Source organism: Artemia franciscana, chromosome 20 (assembly GCF_032884065.1).
Source record: "Artemia franciscana chromosome 20, ASM3288406v1, whole genome shotgun sequence".
Classification (NCBI taxonomy): domain Eukaryota; kingdom Metazoa; phylum Arthropoda; class Branchiopoda; order Anostraca; family Artemiidae; genus Artemia; species Artemia franciscana.
Window position 1 is genome coordinate 24,431,404 of NC_088882.1, and position 26,486 is coordinate 24,457,889.

Below are 26,486 nucleotides of genomic sequence, written 5' to 3' on the forward strand. Positions count from 1 at the left end.
AAGCGCTTTTTAAAGTAGCATAGTTTACTGATTTCGATTTGAAATGGATTTGGCTTACTTTATGAATAACTCCCTCCCAAAGATATCACATTGCTGCGACTCTGTCAATTTTAAAGAAGAAAAATGCTTCGAATAATAGGATACATAGAGGAAAAAGTAACAACCAGAATACACAGTCCTCCACGTGCTGGTTTGAGTACCTGGAGAAAACATTCCAAAAAGTATTAGCTTGTCGCCACTTCTTTCGACAAAATTAGCCTAAGATAAAAGCAACAGCAAAAGCAATAAAATGTCTGTTTTAAGGCCTATTAATGCTTATTATTTGCTATTGATCTATGTGTCTCAAAAGCCTCTTAGGCGACAGGTAAACCCACTTAGGTTAAATAATGACTAATAGCAAAGCTGGTGATATGGATATTAGCTTCAAGATTCCTTCTTACATATATTATTAACAACAGTCTTTGGAAAACTTTTTTCTGAAAATTGTTAGTGTTTTCTTTTTTCATCTGCACCCCCGTGTAAGGCTTATGTTCCCTCTGAGCCCCGCAGAATTATGACATTTTATTTAGACTTTTTCTTGGAGAAGGACCTAAACTTGCTTAAAAGTAGGAAAATTATATTTTTTAAATATTTTCCAACTAAATTTTAACGGAGTTTCAATCTAAATAGACATACTTACCAAATTCCAAAAATATAATTCGGTGATGGATAGAACTAAACCTTTGCTATGGAATGAGATTGCTGTCCTTTGTTGACACGTTAAAACCGCAAGAGAACAGAAAAATACCATTGCAAAATTAACACCGAGATCATACGCCTTAACGTCTAAATTACAGGACATTAGAGCTACTGTTTATGGTATAAGCTAAGTCAACGAGTGCAAATAGAAGAGACCCTAACCTACCAAAAGCTAAAGTATCTCTCTTCTCGGATAATTTGGATAGCAACAACAACAACAAAAAAAAGACAGAAAACAAATTTAGTTTGAGTAAGATTTGGACAGCCACAGGGATTAAGGACCTGTTTTTTTTTTTTTTTTTTTTTTTTTTTTTTTTATCAATCATTCCAAAGTAGTTCAGTCTAGTTCTCATGTCGTATGTTCGAACCAAAATTGGTTATCTCAATTTTTTTGCCGGAAGACTTCGGTTAAAGAATGGGCATGTTAGGGGGTAAAAACCCGAAAATATTCCCCGGACAATTCCCTTTGACATCTCCACATGTGAAATTGAGTCGCCAAAGAGAAAGTAAGACTAATAAAAAGAAATTCGTATAGGGATCCTGGCAAATTCCCCCAGTGTAAAATCACTCTGGAAAGTTCAACCCCCCGGAAACTTTCTCCCCGTTGAAAATTCACCCCCCCCCCCACCCGAAAAATATATGCATACTTCCTAATAACAAATATTATACGTAAACAATCGGCAAATTTTATAACTTAAATATATTTCCCTTGGGGCTGTGGGGGGTCATGTTATCTTCAAGGGCATGGTTATTGGAACTTTCAACTATGCTGAACGAAATGACTACCTCAAAAGTTTGATTGAATGACTTTTAAGAAAAAAGGGGTGTTAGAAGGGTCTAGTTGCCCTACCATCTTTTGGTCACTAAAAGGGAACTAGAACTTTTAATTTCCGTCCGCATATGCCCTTTACCGATATTCTATGACTATGAGTTCGATGCAATCACCTCTGGGACAAAAACAACAAAAAAATGAATACACGCGTCCGTGATCCTTCTTCTGGTCAAAAAAAAAAAATACAAGATTCGACAATATTTAACTGGCAATATTTAACTTTTTTCTGCTATTCCTATATATTAATCATTGCGAGTTTAAATCATTCAAATATCAGCCATAGACCAAAACACTTCGACATAAATGCTGTGGAGACATTTGATTGTGCGTATTTTGTTCTCTTTTTTGGTTTATTTAAATCAAAACTTTATAGTTGATTCAACTTGTTGTAGAAACTTCCATGGTAACTTCCCGAATCCGCTTTACCACCTGAAGCCTAAAAATCCTGCGTAAAATGTTTATTTGCCCATTACCAATTAAAAAGAACAAAAAACGAATAAGGAACGTTTTGTTTTTGTAAATATCTTGGGTATAAATTCAGTCGTTAGGGGAACTGAGACGCAATTTTGCGTTGGTTATTACAATATTTGGAAAGTGTAAGACCACAAACCAAATGACAGGTTTCAGGTAGCAAATTACTAGAAACTTCGACAAACAACAAAAACCTTAAAAAGCTCGTTTCCTCTTAAACTTAGAATCCTGTAAAATCAGACTTGACCTTGAGTTTAGGATATTGCAATATCAGTTTGAGACTGCAAGGGAAGAGAGAGGCAAATTTTTAGCTTAATAAGTTTGAAACTAGTTCAAACTTATTCATAGTCCATTTTGAATTAGTGTTAAACAGGGATTGAATTGAAAAGGGGATGGGTTGCATGTGGGCTGAGTTAAGTGGTGTCGAAATAAATGTCGGTTGCGTTGGATGTGGGGTAAGTTAAAGGGCGGTTGAATTGCACGGGGGTTGTGTTGAATGAGGGTCGATTTAGATGTAGTTCGGTTGCACGGGTGTAGTGTTAAACAAAGGGTTGAGTTGGATGGGGGTTGAACTGTACGGAGGTTGCGTTATAAAAAGGTTTATGTTTGATGAGGGTTAAGCTGAGTTACACGCACACCAGCCAATACAATAGCCAACCCGTAATGTTTTCAATTTGTTTTTCGGCTTTAATGTGCTTTTTTTGTTATTTTTGGATAGTCAAGAAACACGAGGATATATCAGCACTAACACTTCTTCGATTTTTTATTTTATTTTTTTTTTTGTTATTATTATTATTTTTTAAAGGAAGCAAACATTTTAAAGATAAGATAAGCTTGAGTGACCAAAGTCTTGCTTATATTAAATAAAAGAAAACAAGTTTTTTTTAACTGAAAGTAAGGAGCAACATTAAAACTTAAAACGAACAGAAATTACTTCGTATATGAAAGGGGCTGCTTCCTCATCAACGCCCCGCTCTTTGCGCTAAAGTTTGACTCTTTCTCTCAACTCTTCTTTTTAAAACAGTAAAAAAAAATTAGCGTAAGAGCGGGGCGTTGATGAGGAAGCAGCCCCTTTCATATACGAAGTAATTTCTGTTCGTTTTAAGTTTTGATGTCGCTCCTTACTTTCAGTTAAAAAAAACTTGTTTTTTTTATTTAATTTCTGAACGTTTTTGAATCGATGTATGTTTTGATTTTGGCTCTCCGCAGAGGAATAATTAAAACGAAATTTGCATTTTTTTTTTTTTTTTTTTTTTTTTTTTGGCTAAATGGCTTTCTCATAATTTTGATCGTAAGATTTTGATAATAAAAGAGCGGGGGCGGAAGCCTAGGTTGCCCTTCGATTTTTTGGTTAATTAAAACGGCAACTAGAATTTTTGATTTTTTATGAATCTTTTTATTAGTAAAAGATATACGTAACTTATAAATTAGCTTACGTAAAGAACTTTTGTATTCTCATGTTTTTATTACATATATAAGGGGGTTCGCCCCCTCGTCAGTACCTCGCTCTTTACACTAAAACTTAAATTTTGTCCCAATTCATTAAGAATGACCCCTGAATCACAAAAGCCGTAGAATAAATAGTTGAAATGACTAAAAATACTTTAGCATAAAGAGCGAGGTATTAGGAGGAGGTGAGACCCTCATATGGGTAATATTTTCTGTTCGTTTTAAGTTTTAATGCTGCTCCTTACTTCCAGCTGAAAAAAAAACTTTTTCATATTTATTTTTTCATTGTTTTTTTTTAAATAAGGCTAGTAAATCCTGCGCTCCCTTCATGGAAATTTTCTTCCCCCATGACAAATTCCTCGATGGAAAGTTCCCCAGCATATCCTCCTCTTCTCAACCACTCCCCGCACCAAAAAATCCTCCTGAAAACGCCTGTACACTTCCCAATAACCATTACTATATGTAAGCGATTGGCAAAGTTTGTAACTTGTAGCCCCTCCCACGGGGACTGTGGGGGAGTAACTCGTGCCCTAAGACATAGTTATAAGGTTTATGGATTACGCTGAATAAAATGGCTATCTCAGAATTTTGATCCGTTAACTTTGGGAAAATAATTAGCGTGACCATTATATGTTGCATGTTCAAGAGTCGGCAAACCTGACAATCTATTTATATGCACAGACAATGGGACAGCAAAGAATGTTGTATATTCGCAAGTTTTACGTAGTTAAAAACATATATATATATATACATATATATATATCTATCTATATTCACAGGTGGGACATAGGGACACAACTACAATGGCGCGTAACGACTTAAGCGCGCGGGGGGGCTTGGGGGGGCGCGAAGCGCCCCCATCAACTAGGTGTTGGGGTGGCGCGAAGCGCCACCCCAACAGCTAGTTATATATATAACATTTGTTAGTGTACTTCTTCAACAATTATTACAGTCATACAGTTATCCTTCTTCAAAACTATCGCTTTGCATAAATATTTAACACTGTCAAAGCTAAAATTTAGAAATTTACTAGGAAACGGACATCAAACACACAAAACTACAAAAAAAAAACACTTAAAATCGAAGGCAAAATGGAAGACAAAAAACTGACTATATAATAAAAAACCTATGGAATGTTGCTAAAGTGACAAGCTCAAATAGTTAAATACATCAAACTTTACCAGTGAGATTAGTTTTGAGCCATTGCTTTCCGCCAGCAAGAGAAATATAGACGTCAGACCCTTGTGCGGAACGGTTGGGCTCTTTTAATCCTAGCCTTGCGATAATAAGTCTCTAATATCTTTTCTTCTGAGCAGCCTTGGCAGCTCTGCACAAAAGACGTAGAGGTGGAAAATGAACTATTCAGAGGCCACTTTAACCAGGTCTATAAAAGCCAACAACAGATAAAAATTTAAAAGTACATTCGTTGCCGGTTTTATTTCGGTCCACCAATCCTCTACTGTAAAATATATTTATATTTTTTCTGCGTTTGCTTGAATACAAAGAATGGTCTAGGGTCTATTTTATGTAGAGTGGACTAGGCCAAAGGGTCAATTTTATGTAGTGTGGACTAGGCCAAAGTGTTTGTTAGGTCAAGTGACTAGGCCAAAGGGTCTATTTTATGTAGAGTGGACAAGGCCAAAGTGTTTGTTTTTTAATGTATAGTTTTCATTGGCTAAATATTTTTTGCTACTTATCCGTCTTTCTAGGAAATACTCTTGCAACTAACTGCAGTGTTAACAACTTGAGCGTGTTCAAGTTAGAGCTAGTGAGATAGGCCTCTCAAAGGCTTAAATATAAAATTAATGTATGAATGCTTAAAAGACCAATAAGAAGCTTAGAAAAAAATCCATTAAATCATCGCAAGAGAAGAGGTGTATAGATAAAGCTTACAGAGTCCACTGTTAGAGGCAATGCTTACCGTTACGGTTAAAAAAAAAATTCTAGACGTTGTATAGGTTTTTTAGTCCTATGTAGACAATTTTTTGCGAATACTTCATTGAGATTATTTTTATTAGCAACTACGTCAAAAGTCGGCATACGTGGATTCTGAAAAGTTCCAATTTTCTAGCACTGAGTAGTGAAATTGGATCAGCTGAACCAAAATATGCCTTGAAAAACTACAGTTCCATTTTTTTATGACATATTTCACATCTTTCAGCCATAGCTTTATCTTCCTCTTTGATCAATCATTACAAAAAATAGAAATTTACAACTTTCAAAATAAGCAAATACCCATTTCCACTCCCTTTTATGCCATAAGGCATGTAGGGTCGATGCCAAAATACGCTTCGTTGGAGTAGTAGATAAGATACTCTCTCTTTCTTTGTGACCAACACAATTGTTGCAAAAAAGGCACATGAAATACAAAAATATACAAAACATCTATAGAAAACGATAACTAAAGAAACAATCAATACGTATATAAGAGTATTTTAAGAGAAGAAAAGAGTGTGCAAATGTAAAGAGGAAAAGATTAACAAAAAGACATTTAGAATAATCGCCCAAAGAAAAAATGTTCAAATCTAGTTTAATGCAGTGTTACAATCCATTATAATTGCTTCTTTGACCTGAAAATAAACTGCTGAAGTTCTTGGCCTTTACTTCTTCTTCTTGTCTGGATTAGCATGGAAACCCTTCGCGTAATCTCATCATTAGAATCAAATTCTAAGCCCTGCAGTGCGTTGCTATGCTTGAGTTCGAACTCTCGGCCTCGTATTACCGAGCTCAGATCAATCCTACTGCGTCACCTCAGGATGTGTTTTTAGTCATTTTTAGCCCCTTCCCTTTCGGCAGAATATAGTGGCATGAAAGTACACTTTTTCGTGTTATTGTCTTTTCCTCCCCTCCTCCCAAGAATATTCTGATATTAATGTGGTCAATTGTGTCATTTTGGGAACAGAATATGTACCATCCAGGCAGCTATATTGAAAGCATTTTATTTCCGATAGAACTTGGGTTAGGATATTCTAAAGAATATGGAATAGAATGAATAAATAATACACAACCTGGGAAAAATTACGGGCGAAGAACGGATTTAGAATATTTCTGGTAAATCCGTATTGGGAAAATTCATTTTAACTTGAATTGAGTCGAATTGAATTCTATAAAATTATTAAGAGTTCAATGACAAAAATAATTTTTTTTTTTATATCGATCTTTATTTACGAAGCATAATCGCGAATGTGGGAAAGTAAGTTAATCAAATTTGTAGACCCTAAAATCCAAAGTATCTTAATAGTACTTTTAGTTGGACTGGATACAGATAGGCTAGTTTGTCCCTTAAACGAAGAGTTTTGAAGATTTTCAATATTCAAATTAAACTTTCTTTCGTTTTATAAATGACATTTGGTTACAGCTTTTAGTGACACTGATTAGTTAACAACAATTTCCAAGAAACAATGGGCCTGAATTTTTGGTCACCCAACTACTTCTCTGATAGAACACCATTTCCTGATTTTCAATTTTTTTTTTTTTTTTTTTTTTTTTACTCAAGCTACAATCCTTAGCCAAGAACTGAATGTAAAAGTTAAATTAATGATTAAATTTCAATACAAAATTTAAAGAAAAGATCTCTTTAAGATGGTCTTTAATAAAATTTAAAGGCCAAGTAAAAAAATAAGGTTAAATGTTGCTAGCCTACTACTTCTATAAGAAATCAAGTTAACAAGTCTTTCAGCCAATGAAATTTAACTCAAGAAGATGGATGAGGGCAAGGTCTCACCAAACTTCTTTCTTCTAAGGCCAGAAGGAGTAAGAAGCTTGATGATGGCCAAAAAACAAGAACTAAGGATGAAGACTATGGAAAACTGGAGTGAGAAAACTCAATCTCATCTCTGGGAGAAAAAAAACAGCATCATTTTCAGTTACTCACAAAAATTACAGAGTTAGAAAAGGACAGAAAACTTAAAACAGCACAAACGTAAGAAACGAGAAAACGCTAAAAATAAAACACAAAGAAAAGAACAAAGAAATATATAACAGAGGAAAATTTTAATCACAGGCTGTTTTTTAGTTTTTCTCTGTTCATTTCCTCGTCGTTTCGTTTGATTTTTATTGTTCTAGTCATGCTGGTGACGCCTAAAATTATACAATTAATAGTCGTAGTACATACACTTTCATCCTAATTTCACTGACCTGTAAGCCTTTTTTATCTTTTTTTCTTTCCATTTCCTTTTCCGCATATTTTAGCTCTAGGGAGCACAGACCCCTCATAAGCCCGTCCCAAGGTACGACACCACCAATGCGATAACTGGTAAAAAAAAAGAAGCAAATATAGATAGATTATAAATCAAACACGAATTGGAACTTCAAACTATCTGCAGAGATGGCTTCCTTTTGGGGCCCACAAATGACGTATTTGACCACTGTTCATTAAGCAGCTCTAATTCTTGCACCGTAGATTCTCTAAGAAAGTAGTTGTGTCTCATCAGAGCTTGATAAAATTTCACAGCTACAACAATAAAAACCAGCGTAATAGGAATAAGAGCCACAGTTGAAGCCCATGCAGCTACCTGAAAAATATATTCAACAATTTTTTTTTATCATAAGTGTTTTCTTGAATAGCGACATTATAGGAAATTCAAGTTTCAAGAAAAGCATAGTTAAAGAACTTTCATATTGGTACTTACGCTCAGGGGTGCAAAAAATGGTTTATGGCACAGCTAATAAGCATGAACATGATTTTAAATGCTGAAGGGTGATAATATATAGCTTATCATAACTTAAATAAACTTCAATCAAATAGAGCAAATATTGCATCAATCAAACTAAAATTTTCATGACCATCTAATCATTTGTTTACCTGAATTTATCTTTTTACCTAAGTGGATTAGCATTCGCATCAGCACTTGCAAAAAAACAAAAAAGGTGGGATGTTTGAAGTGTTTATTTTAGCGCAAATAACGACCTTAATATAGATGTGGATTTTGCAAGGTCAAGGAAAAAAGTGTTTGTCCAGGTTATTTCACAAAGCCAGAACCCAAAAGAAAGTTTGCTACCATCTCATCGGGATCTAATACAGCACTTATTTGCGGTTTACAACCAAAAGAGCCTAATGACTATGACGGCCTGCAACCCGAATATCTGATTTAAAGGACACCTCAAATGATGAAATATCTTGCCCTAGGCTTAGGCCCGCATTACACAATGTGAAGATCTAGTAACGTGTGCTCTTAAGAAGAATAAACATTCAAAATCTTGCGACTCCTACAGACTAATAACTGTATGTTCAACAATTGGGAACTTCTTGAGTTCCCAATTGTTCCCAACAATTGGGAACAATTGAGAACATTTGGAACAATTGTTGGGAACAATTGTTCCCAACAATTGGGGAGAAGCTTATCTACAATAAATGTAGCATGAAGTGTGACCACCAGCGACAACGAGTTTAGTTTTCGTCAAGGACATGGCTTACAAAATTCCCATACAGCTTTCTATAAACTCTTAGAATGCATTAAATTCAAAAAGTAACCTCTATGCTTAAGCCATCAGCGTTTCCCACACCTTTGATAAGTTTTGCCACACTCAAGCAATGATTCTCTCGTTAGAATCCGAATTAATTCATTTGCATATCCCTCAATAAATAACTACCAAAACCAAATTGTCTTTCCATCATACTAACCATAAATATTGCGGATGTTATTATAATGCGCGATAACACGCGCGATGAGAAAAATTTTTAAGACAGTGAATATCTTTTACAGCGAATAGTATAAAAGACAAATTTAAAGACTGTCAACACTACACTATCTTTAAAAAATTTTCACTGTGTTTTCCTCTTTGTTGATTGTATGTATCTGCCTGTCTATGAATCTGGTATCAGTAGGCCTTAACCCGGATACACCTTCATTGTACTTTCAGTAATCCCATTGGCAAATGCCTTAGTTTTTAGCAAGGTCCTGCTCAAAGTCTCGCAATATTTAACAACGCTATCACAGAATCAACTCAAAAGATTCCCCTGTAAATAATTGAGCCAACTACTAGTGCAAGTCATACGCCGCCAATATTCATCTTTTGGCTGGTATACAGAGCCACTACAGAAAACCGTTGATTTTTGCTCTGAAGTGAATTTAGTTGTTCTTTTGGTTGCTTTTCGAAAACAAAGTTTCTCCTTTTTGGACTGGTGATCAACTCCATTTATGTTGAGGCTCCTGTAGCTACAATTACATCTTTCAGTTGACTCAGGCAATCAGGCCTTTCACTTGAAACTTCATTTGGAGCCCAAAGATGTCTTATGAATGATTCTTGAAAAAATTTTGGAAAATTCTAGGGGCATCTTGCCAGGCTAAAGGGCTAATTTGATAAGAAAACACAGAGTCGAATTTTAAAGCATGTATTGTTTTTATACCCATTCAAATTCTTCCCCGCTTCTGCTAAAAAGCAATCCCGATTGTTATTCTTTAAAGTCTGCAAGGACAATCTCATCGTCCCCATATTGATTAGTAGTAGTTAAATTCTTTGACGGTACGCGGTTTTCGAGATCTGTCGAAAAATGGAAGACCTGTCATCTAGGTTGACTGATCACTGCAATAGAATTGTCAATTCTTCGCAGATTTGTCTTTTATCAAGCGCCTAGTATTGCTTGTTGTGGCGTTTTGAAGTATTTCAAAAATACTGAATGAGTGCTGAAATGCCTCAGTTGTTTGTAATCGTACGCAATTTTTGTCAGTGCTTTTTTTTTATATTCCTTTAGTTTATTTTCCTCATGTGCATAAGATAAAAACCAATTTTATTACGGCTGAGATTTTATCCTAACTCCAAAAGAGGCATTCCTGCAGTTTAAAAGTAATTTACATATTACCAGTTACCCCCTTCAACCCCCCATTGTAATTCTAGCCTCTTTTCTTTCGATACTTGGTTGACAACAGTGGTCTGATAGTTACAGCAAAAAAGAATTTAATGTTTAGGAGATCAAGCCTTAATGCCGTTCGGGATTTCAAATAAGAGCTCTGATACACGAGGTCCTTCTAAATATCAAAATTCATTAAGATCGGATCCCCCGCTCGTAAGTTAAAAATACCTCATTTTTTCTAATTTTTCCTCTCCCTTCAGCCCCCCCCCCCCCCAGATGGTCGAATCGGAAAGAAAAAACTTTATCAAGTCAATTTGTGTAGGTCCCTGACACGCCTTCCAATTTTCATCGTCCTAGTACGTCCACAAACACCGACCTCGCCAAAGCACTAGACCCTCCTAAACTCCCCCAAAGAGGGCATATCCAATCCGGTTACGTCAATCACGTATCTACGACGTTTGCTTATTCTACCCACCAAGTTTCATCCCAATCTCTCCACTCTAAGCGTTTTCCTAGATTTCTGTTTACCCTCCAACTCCCTTCAATGTCACCAGATCTTTTCGGGATTTAAAATGAGAGCTCTGAGAAATGAGTTCCTTCTAAATATCAAATTTCATTAAGATTCGGTCACCCGTTCTTAAGTTAAAAATACCTCAATTTTTTATTTTTTCTGAATTAACACCCCCACCCAACTCCCCCGAAGAGAGCGGATCCCTTTCAATTATGTCAATCACGTATCTATAGCTTGCGCTTATTCTTCTAATCAAATTTCATCCTGATCTCTCCACTCTAAGCGTTTTGCAAGATTTCCGGTTTCCAAGATTTTCGTTTCCCCCCCTCCAATCCCCTTTGTCCCTAGATCCTATTTGAATTGAAAATGGGGCATCTGAGACGTAAGAGCCTTCTATATATCAAGTTTCATTGAGATCCGATCATTTTTAAGATAAAGATACCTCAATTTTCACGTTTTCCAACAATTCCGGTTTCCCCCTCCAACTCCCCCCAATGTCATCGGATCTTTTCGGGATTTAAAATGAGAGCTCTAAAGCACAAGATCCTTTTAAATATCATATTTCATTAAGATCTGATCACCCGTTTGTAAGTTACAAATACCTCATTTATTCTAATTTTTCCGAATCACTCCCCCCCCAACTCCATCAAAGAGAGCGGATCCGGTCTGGTTATGCCAGTCATGTATCTTGGACTTGTGCATATTCTTCCCATCAAGTTTCATCCTGATCTCTCCACTTTAAGCGTTTTCTAAGATTTCCGGTCCCCCCAACTCCTCCCGATGACACTGGACCCAGTCGGAATTTAAAATAAGAAATCTGAGTTATGAGGTCCTTCTAAATATGAAATTCCATTAAGATCCGATCACTCCTTCGTACGTTAAAAATACCTCATTTTTTCTAATTTTTCAGAATTAACCCCCCCCCCCCAACTCCCCCAAAGAGAGCAGATCCGTTCCAGTTATGTCAGTCACGTATCTAGGACTTGCTCTGATTTTTCCCACCAAGTTTCATCCCGATCCCTCCACTCCAAGCGTTTTCCAAAATTTTAGGCACATAGGAGATGTCATTTTTGTCAAGAAAATCCACCAGAACAACATGGCTAACTCCATTTTTACTCCCTCCCTTGCCACTATGACACGAGGCCATTCAATGAAGCTGAAGCTGCAACAGGAGCACTCTAGACGCAGAGAGAGGACGAACTTTTTCTCAGTACGTGCTGTCTCAACTTGGAACAGTCTTTCCAATGAGACGCTGGTGAATCGATTAATTCGAGTACCAGTGGGACGCCACACCCCATCACACCCACTAATTGTGTCACCTCATCAATTCAACAGCGATATTTTCTACAGGAGGATGCAATTCACCTTATCTTGCTGTAAATGCGATTTAAGGTAATTTAAGAAATCTTGAAGGGATAACTCAATTTTCTACAGAAGTACAAAATACAACTGTATAGTTTTGTTTTTGACATCATATACAATACAAGAAAAAAAAACTAGCGGAAATTATAAAGTCTTCACTTGAACTTTTCCCGCCCAATTTTCACGATTCCCATTCCCAGAAGAAATTTTGAGATTGTGCCCTTTAAAACTACCTAGGTACAGACCACCGATCGTGAGAGAAAAAAAGCCGCTGCAAAAGCAGTAATGCTGCTCCGTAGCACAATTAGTCGATAACTTGAGGTCCTGGAAACCTACTCTAAAAAATTGACAAGAAGCGCTATGAGCAGCTCAACAACATTGTACCCGATCCCACAACCTTAGACATGCGGGTCAACCTATTCAAATCCAATATAATGAAAAATTATTTTCTTAAACCGTCATCTCCTTTTCTTCGTTTCCTCCCTCCTGATATTTTGGTTGTCTCCTTGTCACAATGTCTCCTAATCTAGAGTGGGATATCTATATAAAACTCCCTAATAAAATTTCCCTCTAAAAGCTCCCTGATAAAAAAAAAGCTGCCCCACTCTCATTCTTTAGAGATGTACCCCTCCATAGTTCTTCCTCTACTCACATATGCTCAACCCATTTGGTACCCTAACATTTCAAGTAAGGACTCGGGTAAAACTGAATCCATCCAAATGATAGCCCTATAAATAAGGTCTGAAGATGGCGAAGACCCAAACTCTCACTTATAAAAAAAAGCCAGGTTATAAAACTAAGGGGGCAGGAAAATTAATTTATCTCTGTTTCGCCCCCTTCACCCCACAAAAAAATGCAGTACTAACCCTTCCCCTTTGAGTCTGTCCACCGGTATTATCTCTAAATCCGGGCCTATTCTATTCCCCACCCGTTGCTTTGCCCCAAAATCTAAGAAAAAACGTGTCCCCTACATAACTGACAAGCTCGAAGACTTATCACTATGGTTCCCTCCCCATTTTTGTTTTCCTTCCGCTTTCTTCATCTTTTTTTTTGTCGATTATATTTATTAGAATTTGTATTTTATATAGTTTTTATCAAGCTTGACGTTGCTACATTTCGTTTTGTTTTCCTTTTAACTTTGTGGGCTATTTTTATACTGACCTTTCTCTGTTATTTTAGACTAAAGAATGCTAAAGGATAATGATGACATTATCCTTCTAAGCCGGTCCAAGTCTAGTCTTGCTTCTAATTTTAATATTTTAATTAATCGTTTAGAAGATTTGGGCCTTTCTATCAGTTCTGAAAACTGTCAATTTTTTGTTGTAAATTGTTTAGAGGATAATGTCAGGGCGACACTCGATTGCGGCAATGGTGTTATTTTCCAGTCGTCACCAGTAGTCACTTATTTGGGATTACCTTATGCTGCTTCAAAAAGAGATTTTAAACAGGTCCTGGTTCAGCATGTTCAGATGAAACTACGCAAGGCATTTGGTCTTTTAATTCGTTTTCGGGGTCTTTACAGTCGGGACGTCCTTGGTCGTACGTATAGCGCTGTTGCTCTGCCTCAAGTATTGTTCCCATCCCTCCTCTTCCGTAATTTCCGACCTTCTGATCTTTCGCCCATTGAAGTTTCTTATTTCAAAGTTTGTATATTTTTACTTGGTTTCCCCCTTTCTTTTAGTAACACTGATATTGTTTTAAAGCTCAAAGTGAAGGACCCCATAGTTTGTATAAAGAAAAAAAAAATAAAACGTTTGAAGACAAGGCGAAAATTATCCTTTTAGGCCACAATTTATTTCCGTTATTTAGTAACAGTTCTGGCTCTTGATGATTTACAGGTTAAATTAGCAAGTGTTTTTGCATCTCTTTTTTTCTTTTTTAAGCGTTTGATCAATATTTGATATTTTTTTATTGTAAGTGCTCATTCGTCTTTTCTTTATGTTTATATTGTAGCATACTCCTCATTTTTTGAGGGAAATGGAGAAAATAAATAAATTATAATTTTTGAATTATGATAGGGCTTGTGGTAGATTGTTTTTTTTTTCCTATTGATATTTGTATGTATCTTCGTTTTCCTATAGATTCAACATTCCTGGCATTGCAAAATAAAGTTTAAAAAAAAAAGAACTTTGTAGCCTTTAATAAGATTATACTTTAGACTTTCTCAAGACGAAGGAGTGTTGATGGTGAAAATTTTTTCTAAAAAAATCTTCGAAAACTCTAAAGCTTTTCCTTCAACACTCTCAGGGAAAATCCCTCCTCTAGGCGCATACACATTTCAAATTTTAACTATATAAAAGCTTTCTAAACTAAAAGAAACTCACAACTAAAACATGGTAGAATTGAACCCAGCAAAGCAAGCCAATTTCTATCATAAAGAACATAATCCCAAAGACAGTAGACGCAATCCAAGCCAATTCAATGTAATTACGAAGCTCCGCATGGGGAGACTCTTTGACAAAACTGAAAAGAAAAAAATTGATGAGAATTCGGGGTTTAAAACGAAACTGATTAAGATTAGAGCAGTGATTTTGACGGCATAGAAGATAAAGCCCTGACTGCAAACCATAGAAACTGCGGTTCAATCCTCCCTGTAGTGATGCCTTTTCATTCAGAAAGAGGAGTAAGAAGGAAAACAAAAAAAAAACGAACCACATCTGATGGAAGTAAAGAGTAAATTTGAAGCTAAATACGAAAACAAATAACAGCTTCTCAGCTCGTATATATAAAACTAGATCAATAGAACTAACTCATATTTTCATAAATTTGTAGAATTAGGCAAAACCAGCACTTTACTGAAAAGACGAAAATACTGATAACACCATGACACGAGCAATGGTTTTTCAGAGTCAGAATGCTCCGTTTTCAAGATGAAGATGGAGGGGGCAAGTTTACCAGATGATGGCAAATTTCCAGATAAGGGTTTTCAACCATTAAATGTCAACTAATTCAGAATTTCCAATCGCTGGCAACTTAGACCAATTGTTATGCTTTTTTGATAAAAAAAAAAAGGGCCGAAAATGGCACTTTGCCCTCGAAAAATCCATTCCATAACTCAGAAAGGGCTCTAAATGATTTCATTTCGTTCAAATGAACCCTCTCTCGGTATTTTACAAGAACGAGTTCGATACAACATCCCTTGGGTGAAAAATTTTTAAAATGACTCTAAAATTTAAAAAGGACTAAAATTTACTTTTCCCTGTTTTTCAAGGTGTTGGACAGTAAATTCCTAGCATGATTTGACATCCCGTTTGACACGTTTCTAGCTCCCTTTGAAATGAAAACAGTGTAACTTCAAGTTAGCGTTCAGTTGCATTTGAATAAAAGCTACTATTCCAAATTAGCGTTGCTGAAGGTTTTTCATTAATATAATTTATTAATATAATATCATTAATATTATTTAATAATAAATTATTTATTAAACAGGTTTATTGAAAACATTCTTCTTAAAATTTCGGTTACATGGGCCATGCTTCACTTTTCCCTTAGGTACTGCTACAGCTAAAACTAAGTTGTAGGGGAGATACTTATATGACTTTTCCCTGCCTCAGGCTGGTGTGTTGCTGAAAAATTTAGCACGCGCCATCTCACATATACTGATAATATATCATTTTTCCATAATCAGACAAATAAAATTATCCCAGATATGTCCCTAAAATTTTGAAAACCATAAAAATGAACCTATTCTATAAAATCTGCTGAATAAATATATATATATATATATATATATATATATATATATATATATATATATATATATATATATATATATATATATATATATATATATATATATATATATATATATATATATATATATATATATATATATATATATACTAGCTGTTGGGGCGGCGCTCCACGCCACCCCAACACCTAGTTGGTGGGGCGCTTCGCGCCCCCCAAGCCCCCCCGCGCGCGTAAGTCGTTACGCGCCATTGTAGTTGTGTCCCTTTGTCCCACCTGTGAATAGAGATAGATATAAATATATGTTTTTAACTACGTAAAACATGCGAATATACAACATTCTTCGCTGTCCCATTGTCTGTGCATATAAATAGATTGTCAGGTTTACTGACTCTTGAACATGCAACATGTAATTGTCCACGGGAAAAACAATCCGTATTCAGATCTATACCTCATTATTCTAATGATGTGTCCCTGTGTCCCGGTCGTCATTTATATTCCCTGTGTCCCGGTCGTCATTTGTGTCCCGGTGTCCCAGTTTGTAATTTCTCTTTGAGTGTCCCGGTCGTCATTTATATTCCCTGTGTCCCGGTGTCCCGGTCTGTAATTTCTATTCGAACAATCCCTGTTTCCCGGTCGTCATTTATATATCCCGCCTGTGCCCCCGGCATCCCCGTTGTAGTTGTGTCCCTGTGTCCCGGTCTTCATTTATATACCCTGTGTCCCGGTCGCGATTTGTGTCCGGGTGTCCCAGTCTGTAATTTCTCTTTGAGGTTCCCGGTCGTCATTTATATTCCCTCTGTCTCGGTCGTCATTTGTGTCCCGGTCTGTAATTTCTCATTGAGTGTTTTTTCTTTTTAGTTTTTTACCTTTTTTCTTTTTTCAGTTTTCTTTTTCTTCTTTATTTTTCAGCGTCACTATGAAGTACATATCGCCGAACCTTTGTTTTTTTAACTTAAATCTGGTAGGCATTGATGACCTTATCCAAGTCGAAATCCCAAACCCAATCATCATCGCTATCATTTTCAGTTTTGACTCTCGCTGTCCAGGTGGATTTTCATCTAACTGCACGGTTTTGGGTTCTTTAGCCGCAAGCCTGTTTTCTTGCTGTTCTTGTGATTCCTCGGCACGCTTTCTTTTCTTACTTTCTCTATCAGTCGCAAGCCTGTTTTCTTGCTGTTCTTGTGATTCCTCGGCACGCTATGCGAGTATACAACATTCTTCGCTGTCCCATTGTCTGTGCATATAAATAGATTGTCAGGTTTACTGACTCTTGAACATGCAACATATAATTGTCCAGGGGAAAAACAATCCGTATTCAGATCTATACCTCATCATTCTAATGATGTGTCCCTGTGTCCCGGTCGTCATATATATTCCCTGTGTCCCGGTCGTCATTTGTGTCCCGGTGTCCCAGTTTGTAATTGTGTTGCGAGAGCAACACTTTGGTTTTGTCGTGTTTTTTTTTTTTTTTGTTCCTAGCACCCCGATTTCAGCTTATTGCTAGAAAGTGGTAAGGGTCTAACCTCTGCGGTTTTTACGGAAAGTGTGGACCTTAGGCCGGATTGATGAATATGACTTCAAATTTTGGAAAGCTTCGTAGAACTCTTGCCTGGGGCCAAAAAGGATGGTTTTTGCTTGTCCTTGAGCCAGAGCCTATAGTGTGTGAAGTGAAGAGGAGTTGTATAGCCTATGTCGGAGAGGACTATCTGAAGTTATGCAGCCAAGCTTTCGTTTCATCAAACCATGTTTCTGCTTTCGAGTGGAAAGCTCCGTTCTAGCAGGCAAGCAGGCAGGCACCAGTTTCAAATTGAAGATGGACTAAAATCTATAAGTGTTAAATATATGCGACAGTTACCCTGCCCCACAGCCAATATATCTTCTTTGAGTGATAAATAGAAAAATTTAGAGAAGCAAAAAAGCGGCATTTTCCCACGGGTCCGAAAGTGCTGCCGTGATTTCGGCTGAGTTTATCATTCGGTTTTTCGCACTTGGGATTGCGGTAGAGAAATGGTATCAGATGTGCCTCTTAAACTTTAAAAGTTCTCTCATTGCTAAAGAAATTAGAGTTTATCCTTTGCTCCTTTCTAAGTGATGACGTTAGAAAGTTGGCCTACGGCAAAAAAGTCAACTTTTGAACTAAGACAGATAGATTTTTTTTTTCGACGGCAGTCGAAAAAAAAAATGATGAAAGCTGATTAAAGTATATGTCATCCATTTTTTTGTACAAAAATTCCTTCATGAGATATACCAGTTTGAACGTTTAAAGGGGTTGACAACTTCAGTAGTAAGGAACACACTGAAACCAAAAATAGGCCGATACCAATTGTGAGACATATAGGGAAGTTGTAAGCAACAGTCGGCTGTTAGCTCATAATCATCCTCGGCAATGAGGGGTTCGCAACTCTTACTAGTTGGTGTACCTATTTTTTGTTTCCGTTGTATTTGATGGTAAGACCAATTTGGTTCCAGTGGTAAGACATGTAGGGGACTTGTAAGTAATAATCGGCTGTAAGGCTACAATCATCTTTAGCAATGAGGAGTTTGCAACTTTTGCGAGTTGGTGTACCTAGTATGTATTTTAGCATCCTTACAGATTAACAACTTCAGCGTTTAGTCGCAGCGAGGAAACAAAACCAAAGTGTTGCTCTCGCAACACTTTACTCGGCGAAGCCGAGCAAAGGTTGCCGCAACACCTCACGTTGCCCATGCAACGTAGATCTAGTTTCTCTTTGAGTGTCCCGGTCGTCATTTATATACCCTGTGTCCCGGTGTCCCGGTCGTCATTTGTGTCCCGGTGTCCCGGTCTGTAATTTCTATTCGAACAATCCCTGTGTCCCGGTCATCATTTATATATCCCGCCTGTGCCCCCGGCGTCCCCGTTGTCTAATTTCATGACGCCAGTCGACACACAAACATGACGTCACTCGACACACAAACACACACAGACAACTTATTTTTACATATATAGATATATATAAAAACTAGCTGTTGGGGTGGCACTTCGCGCCACCCCTACACCTAGTTGGTGGGGCGCTTCGCGCCCCCCCAAGCCCCCCCGCACGCGTAAGTCGTCACGCGCCATATTAGTTACGCGCCATTGTAGTTGTGTCCCTGTGTCATATAAATAGATTGTCAGGTTTACTGACTCTTGAACATGCAACATATAATTGTCCATGGGAAAATCAATCCGTATTCAGATCTATACCTCATTATTCTAATGATGTGTCCCTGTGACCCGGTCGTCATTTATATTCCCTGTGTCCCGGTCGTCATTTGTGTCCCGGTGTGTAATTTCATCAGTTGACAAACATGACGTCAGTCGACAAACAACTTCATGACGCATACAGCTCAATCCTTATAATGACGTCAGTCGACAAACATGACGTCAGTCGACACACAAACATGACGTCACTCGACAGACACACACACAGACAACTTATTTATATATATATAGATATATATATATATATAGGCTATATATATATATATATATATATATATATATATATATATATATATATATATATATATATATATATATATATCTATATATATAAAAATAAGTTGTCTGTCTGTGGATGGATCAGGTGACGTCACCTGAAAAAACTGGATCAGGTGACGTCAAAACTGAAAAAACTAAAAAAAGGCAAAAACTACAAAAAAAACTAAAAACTAATAAAAAAAAATAAAAAAGCTAAAAAACTAAAAAAACTAAAAAAAGGCAAAAACTACAAAAAAAACTAAAAACTAATAAAAAAGCTAAAAAACTAAAAAAACTAAAAAAAAGGCAAAAACTACAAAAAAAACTAAAAACTAATAAAAAAAATAAAAAAGCTAAAAAACTAAAAAAACTAAAAAAAGGTAAAAAACTAAAAAAACTAAAAACTAAAAAAAACTAAAAAAAAGGAAAAAACTGAAAAATAAGCTAAAATAAAGGTAAAAACCAATAAAAAACTAAAAAAAAAACTGAAAAAACTAAAAAAAGGCAAAAACTACAAAAAAACTAAAAACTAATAAAAAAGTAAAAAAGCTAAAAAACTAAAAAACTAAAAAAAACTAAAAAAAGGTAAAAAACTAAAAAAAAATAAAAAATAAAAAAAAACTAAAAAAAGGAAAAAACTGAAAAATAAGCTAAAATAAAGGTAAAAACCAATAAAAAACTAAAAAGAAAAAAAGGAAAAAACTAAAAAAAATTTTCATCTAAAAAACTAAAAAAAACTAAAAAAGGTAAAAACTAAAAGAACTAAAAAAGAAAAAAATAAATGACGACACTCAAAGAGAAAGCGACCAGGACAAAAGGAATGTTCGATTAGCAATCAACAAAGCACCGGGACACAGGGAGTATAAATGACGACCAGGACATAAGTAAAAAAAAAACTAACAAAACTAAAAAGAAAGTAAAAACTACAAAAAAACTAAAAAGAAAAAAACTAAAAAAAGGCAAAAACTACAAAAAAAACTAAAAACTAATAAAAAAGCTAAAAAACTAAAAAAACTAAAAAAAGGCAAAAACTACAAAAAAAACTAAAAACTAATAAAAAAAATAAAAAAGCTAAAAAACTAAAAAAACTAAAAAAACTAAAAAAAGGTAAAAAACTAAAAAAACTAAAAAAAACTAAAAAAAAGGAAAAAACTGAAAAATAAGCTAAAATAAAGGTAAAAACCAATAAAAAACTAAAAAAAAACTGAAAAAACTAAAAAAAGGCAAAAACTACAAAAAAAACTAAAAACTAATAAAAAAAGTAAAAAAGCTAAAAAACTAAAAAAAATAAAAAAACTAAAAAAAGGTAAAAAACTAAAAAAAATAAAAAATAAAAAAAAAACTAAAAAAAAGGAAAAAACTGAAAAATAAGCTAAAATAAAGGTAAAAACCAATAAAAAACTAAAAAGAAAAAAAGGAAAAAACTAAAAAAAATTTTCATCTAAAAAACTAAAAAAAACTAAAAAAGGTAAAAACTAAAAGAACTAAAAAAGAAAAAAATAAATGACGAGACAAAAGGAATGTTCGATTAGCAATCAACAAAGCACCGGGACACAGGGAGTATAAATGACGACCAGGACATAAGTAAAAAAAAAACTAACAAAACTAAAAAGAAGGTAAAAACTACAAAAAAACTAAAAAGAAAAAAAAACTAAAAACTAATAAAAAAACTTAAAAATCTAAATAAACTAAAAAAGAAAAAAAAAGGAAAAAAATAAAGGAGAAAAACAAAACTAAAAAACGAATGTATATACAGACCGGGACACCGGGATACAAATGACGACCGGGACACAGGGAATATAAATGACGACCGGGACACAGGGACACAACTACAACGGGGACACCGGGGGAAACAGGGGGATATAAATGACGACCGGGACACCGGGACAGGGAATGGTCGATTAGCAATCACCATCAACAAAGCTCAAGGGCAATCATTAGAATCATGAGGTATAGATCTGAATACAGATTGTTTTCCCATGGACCATTATATGTTGCATGTTCAAGAGTCGGTAAACCTGACAATCTATTTATATGCAAAGACAATGGGACAGCAAAGAATGTTGTATATTCGCAAGTTTTACGTAGTTAAAACCATATATATATATATATATATATATATATATATATATATATATATATATATATATATATATATATATATATATATATATATATATATATATCTATATTCACAGGTGGGACATAGGGACACAACTACAATGGCGCGTAACTATTATGGCGCGTAACGACTTACGCGCGCGGGGGGGCTTGGGGGGGGGCGCGAAGCGCCCCCACCAACTAGGTGTTGGGGTGGCGCGAAGCGCCACCCCAACAGCTAGTATATATATATATATAAGTTGTCTGTGGATGTGTCTGTCAGGTGACGTCATGAAGTTAGTTGTCGTCATTTTTGTTATGACGGTGACGTCACTAAAGATATTTAAGACATTCATTCACGGAAGAATGTTTAATTGTAAAATGACTGAAGAACCTACAATGGACACAGCCGAAGAAGCTGCTCAAAGAGTCTATGCCAAAAAACTTGCTGCTGATAGAGAAAGTAAGAAAAGAAAGCGTGCCGAGGAATCACAAGAACAGCAAGAAAACAGGCTTGCGACTTATAGAGAAAGTAAGAAAAGAAAGCGCGCCGAGGAATCACAAGAACAGCAAGAAAACAGGCTTGCGGCTAAAGAACGCAAAACCGCGCAGTTAGATGAATATCTACCTGGCCAGCGAGAGTCAAAACATATCAAAACTGAAAATGATAGCGATGATGATTGGGTTTGGGATTTTGACTTGGATAAGGTCATCAATGCCTACCAGATTTAAGTTAAAAAAACAAAGGTTCGGCGATATGTACTTCATAGTGACGCTGAAAAATAAAGAAGAAAAAGAAAACTGAAAAAAGAAAAAAGGTAAAAAACTAAAAAAAAAACTAATAAGAGAAAACACTCGAAGAGAAATTACAGACCGGGACACAAATGACGACCGAGACAGAGGGAATATAAATGACGACCGGGAACCTCAATGACGACCGGGACACCGGGACACAGGGAATATAAATGACGACCGGGATACTCAAAGAGAAATTACAAACTAGGACACCGGGACACAAATGACGACCGGGACACAGGGAATATAAATGACGACCGGGACACAGGGACACATCATTAGAATAATGAGGTATAGATCTGAATACGGATTATTTTTCCCATGGACAATTATATGTTGCATGTTCAAGTGTCAGTAAACCTGACAATCTATTTATATACACAGACAATGGGACAGCGAAGAATGTTGTATATTCGCATGTTTTACGTAGTTAAAAACATAGATTTATATCTATCTCTTTATATATATATATATATATATATATATATATATATATATATATATATATATATATATATATATATATATATATATATATATATATATATATATATATATATATATATATATATATATATATATATATATATATATATATATATATATATATATATATAACAACTAAAAAACCAGAAACACATCACATCATCACTGCCACCGATATTAGCTGTATCTGACAGTATTCCTTCTGAACAATAGCCAAAACTGTTTTCAAAGCGAGTATCATCAAGGGAGTGCAGATCAGGAGGTCTAAAGTGCGATTGAGCATCCATTGCCCTGCTGATCCTCCCTATGAGAGCTACAGAGCAAGTGGTTTTGAGGAATTTTTTCCCAAAGTTTTGCCTGAATTCCAAATTATGCTCATTGTCGGACATTGTGCTCGTTGAATCAAATTGGAATAGTTGTGGGCATCAAGTCGTGGCTAATTGTAGAAAAAGCCAAGACAGATAGTCCAATTGAGTGAGAGGCAATTCTGGCATTAATCCCCCCTTATTAGGATTGTTGAATTCCGATTCTCGAATTCCGATGGTCAAATTCTGATTTGGGTTCGCTGTCGAATGATTCCCCATAGATAACAAGAGCTAACCCAAACCTCATTGTCTCTGTACCTTAATGTTGGAAACTTTTCGGAATTGGATTGATCCAAACCACAGTTTTTTTATTCAGCAATTGGGTGAATTGGTGTATATATCTAGACTAGTGTGATTATTTGGTTGTTTCCTTTTTTTTTTACTCCAAAGGGCAACATTTTCATGTCTCTAGTGGGTAATAAAACTATGACTATCATTGTTAGTAGACAAAATAGGTGTGTTCGTTTCTGTGTTCGTCTCAGTTAATCAAGCTAAATATATGAGAATTTATGCAAAATAATTTGGAATTAATACAATGTACTTAGGTTTTATAGATAAAAAAAAACATATGAACTAAAATAAAAACAAAAAGAACCATAAATATGAATTGCGATAACAAGCAACTTATATCTCTGTAAATGTAAACTTAGATATTTGTATATATGTGCATTGAACATCCTTAACTAATGGAGAGAACATTATGAATTTTCCAATATATATTAGAGTTAACACCATAAGAAACATGGGCTGATCAGTTTCCTTGTTTTTTTTTTTTTTTGTTTTTTTTTGTAAACAAAATAGAGAAGAAAAATATGTAAGATCTAAGACACTATTTGCAAAATAAAAATAATTAAAAATGTTTTCCAGGTTATGAAAAACTTCCGTGTCTGAGAGAACTTATTGCGAACGGTAAACTTAAAATAACTATGATGCCCAACGGTGCCTTAAAAAACAAAGCTCGAGTGAATAGTGCGTCATTATTTCTCGGGTATTCACTGGTTGTCAACATAGCTAATCATGTATATTCTGCTAAGGGATATCCAAATCATCTCATATTTCTCAATGTTGTTTCATTGACAACTTAGTTTACTTAATATGAGGTCTTTGGTCTTTAGGTCTGAGTTCGTGTGTACAGGTATGGGTACACGAAAAGAACAGCTAATCGATTTCAGCTACATGCTTAAAATTCTGTCAAGAAAAGCCCAACTCACAAAGCAAGCTTTTGCTAACAAAGATCCTCTTTGGCAAGTCATATACAAATTTCAAAGCACCCGTTTGGGGCACCAGGACTCTTCCAATTTACCAGTGCTTCAATAAGGCTGCTACTCACAATTGCCAAATGAACACTAAGTAGATTCAAAAGAGCCTTGCAACCATTACAAAAAAACATTTTAAATCTCAAAAACTAGAACAGTAGGCAAAATATGAGACTAAACACTCAGATCTAAAAAATTCAACGCACCTGACTATATTCAGGCTAGCAATTGCATCAACATTTGGAAGTATACATGTACTGATCATCAAAGCTAGCATATTAAAACTGACTAACAAAACTGTGCAAATCGCAAATGAAACAATAAGGCCCGGTGGCAGTTGCTCTCCTTCTGCGGGGGAAAAATTTACTTCAACCATTGCAACCTAAAAAGAACAAACTAAATTAGCTGACAATAAAATTGATTTTGAATGAATTGAGTAACCAATCCAAAAAGAGTTCTTCATTTTACTTCGTTTTAATTTCATTTTGTTATTTTGCCTTCACTGCGCTTGCAAGGACATAACATTCCCGAAAATGTAGGTGAAAAGCAATATTTTTCTTTTCTTTTTTAAAGAAGATGCAAAAAAGGTATTTTTCTGAACCTAGGAGAGAATATTTTTCTTTTTTATAATAAAAAAAAGAACTTGTTATTCAAAATTTTGGGGTGCAATCCACCCCCCCCCCCGCCTAATTGGCATCCCTGTGCAATAAACATTCTCAACTTACTAGATTCAAGAAGATATTCCCTAAAAGTGTGAATGAACAAAAAAAACTTCTGTGTCGCTAAGCATAAACTAATAGATTTAGAAGCCAATTTGACTAAAAAGCCATCGTATAGAGTATTTATGAGCAAACAGATAGTTTAAAGATATTGGAAGCCAAATTGAAGAAACTCTATAGAATCGTGATGAAAGCAAAAGCGAGGACAGCAGTAGAGAGCTTCATGGATCACCTAGTTACTATAGTGAAGCCATACAGTCATGACTGCAACAATAACTGCAATTTAATAGACTGAACCACAACCCAGAGTAAATGGAATTTTAAATACGCAATTAAAAAAAAAAATATTGCCAAGTTCAAAGAAATTGTCGTTTAAAGCTGACTGAGGAATCATTAACTATTATTTTGCCTCCCCCTACCCCTCCACCCTATTGTCGGTAAATAAATGAGTGTAATAATTATTAAGGAAAAAAACATTACAAAGAAAAAAATTCTACAGTAAGAGAGAAGCTATGATTCTGGAGCACCCATATTACAACTTTAATCCTGAAACATTCCCAAGAGCGGAAGTGGTTTGGGGTCTCTACTCTGTCATAAGCTCCTTCCCTCACCCCTAACCCAGAAAGGGGAACCCTACTAGCATGGCCTAAAAGTTGCGTCAAGGTAGACATTTCACGAGTTTGCTTAAATAAAACAGTGACTGCAAACAGCGCTACAGGATGACCTCGAGGAGCGGTTGCCTCACGAGGGAATTGTAGCCTAGAAAACGACACACCATTGCACCGGGCTTTGATAAATGGATAATTTTTTCGGGTTTCGTTTGTTTTGTAGGAAATGAGAGAAGTGAGGAAGTGAGGTTAGCAGCTGGTTTGATGTTGAATCAGGAATTAAGCAGGGTTTCAGTCCTATCCGTTCTGCATAGGACCTTATAATGGACTTTGTCCTAAGGAATACTGCACAGGTTATAGGGGAGCATGCAATCAAATGGGAAGGTAAAATTCATATCAATGTCAAGACGGCTTAGTCTCTTAGACTAGGAATAATCGAGGATAAAAGGTCGTGTTAGGTAACGAGAATACGGACCAAGTGCATAGCTTTTCTAAAATTAGTAACATCATTAGTAAAGATGTGGATGCAGTGAAGGTGTTAAGAGTAGAATAGACAAGTCCCAGGGAGCTTTTTTTTCATGGTGGAAAAAAGTTTAAAAGAATAGAAAAATAAGTCCCCAAACCAAGAATAGAATATTGGAAGCCAGAGTAATGACAGCTGTCAAGTACGATTCTGAAACGTGGGTGCTTCAAAAGGCCAAGGAACATTTGTTTAACTATTTTACAGAATATTTGCTTAAAGATGGTCTTAGCGTCCTGTTTGACTGAACGTATGTCAAACAATACGCTGTGCGAGACATGTTTATTCAATCCCAGTTTCCAGGGCAACA

At 35.6% G+C, this 26,486-nt stretch overlaps 1 protein-coding gene across 4 annotated transcripts in view; it reads right to left on the minus strand.

Moving 5' to 3' along the window:
- Positions 1 to 6,947: 6,947 nt before the first annotated feature.
- The window catches only part of LOC136039945 (calcium release-activated calcium channel protein 1-like), a 38,592-nt gene continuing 19,053 nt past the window's right edge, over positions 6,948 to 26,486 (minus strand). For all 4 annotated transcript variants that reach the window (XM_065723947.1, XM_065723946.1, XM_065723948.1 and 1 more), the window contains 3 exons: positions 24,536 to 24,711; positions 14,481 to 14,619; positions 6,948 to 8,004 (listed from right to left, as the gene is read on the minus strand). In XM_065723947.1, coding sequence (XP_065580019.1) covers positions 7,801 to 8,004; positions 14,481 to 14,619; positions 24,536 to 24,711 — 519 coding nt within the window. In that variant the 3' untranslated portion in view covers positions 6,948 to 7,800. The remainder of the gene's footprint in view (positions 8,005 to 14,480; positions 14,620 to 24,535; positions 24,712 to 26,486) is intronic.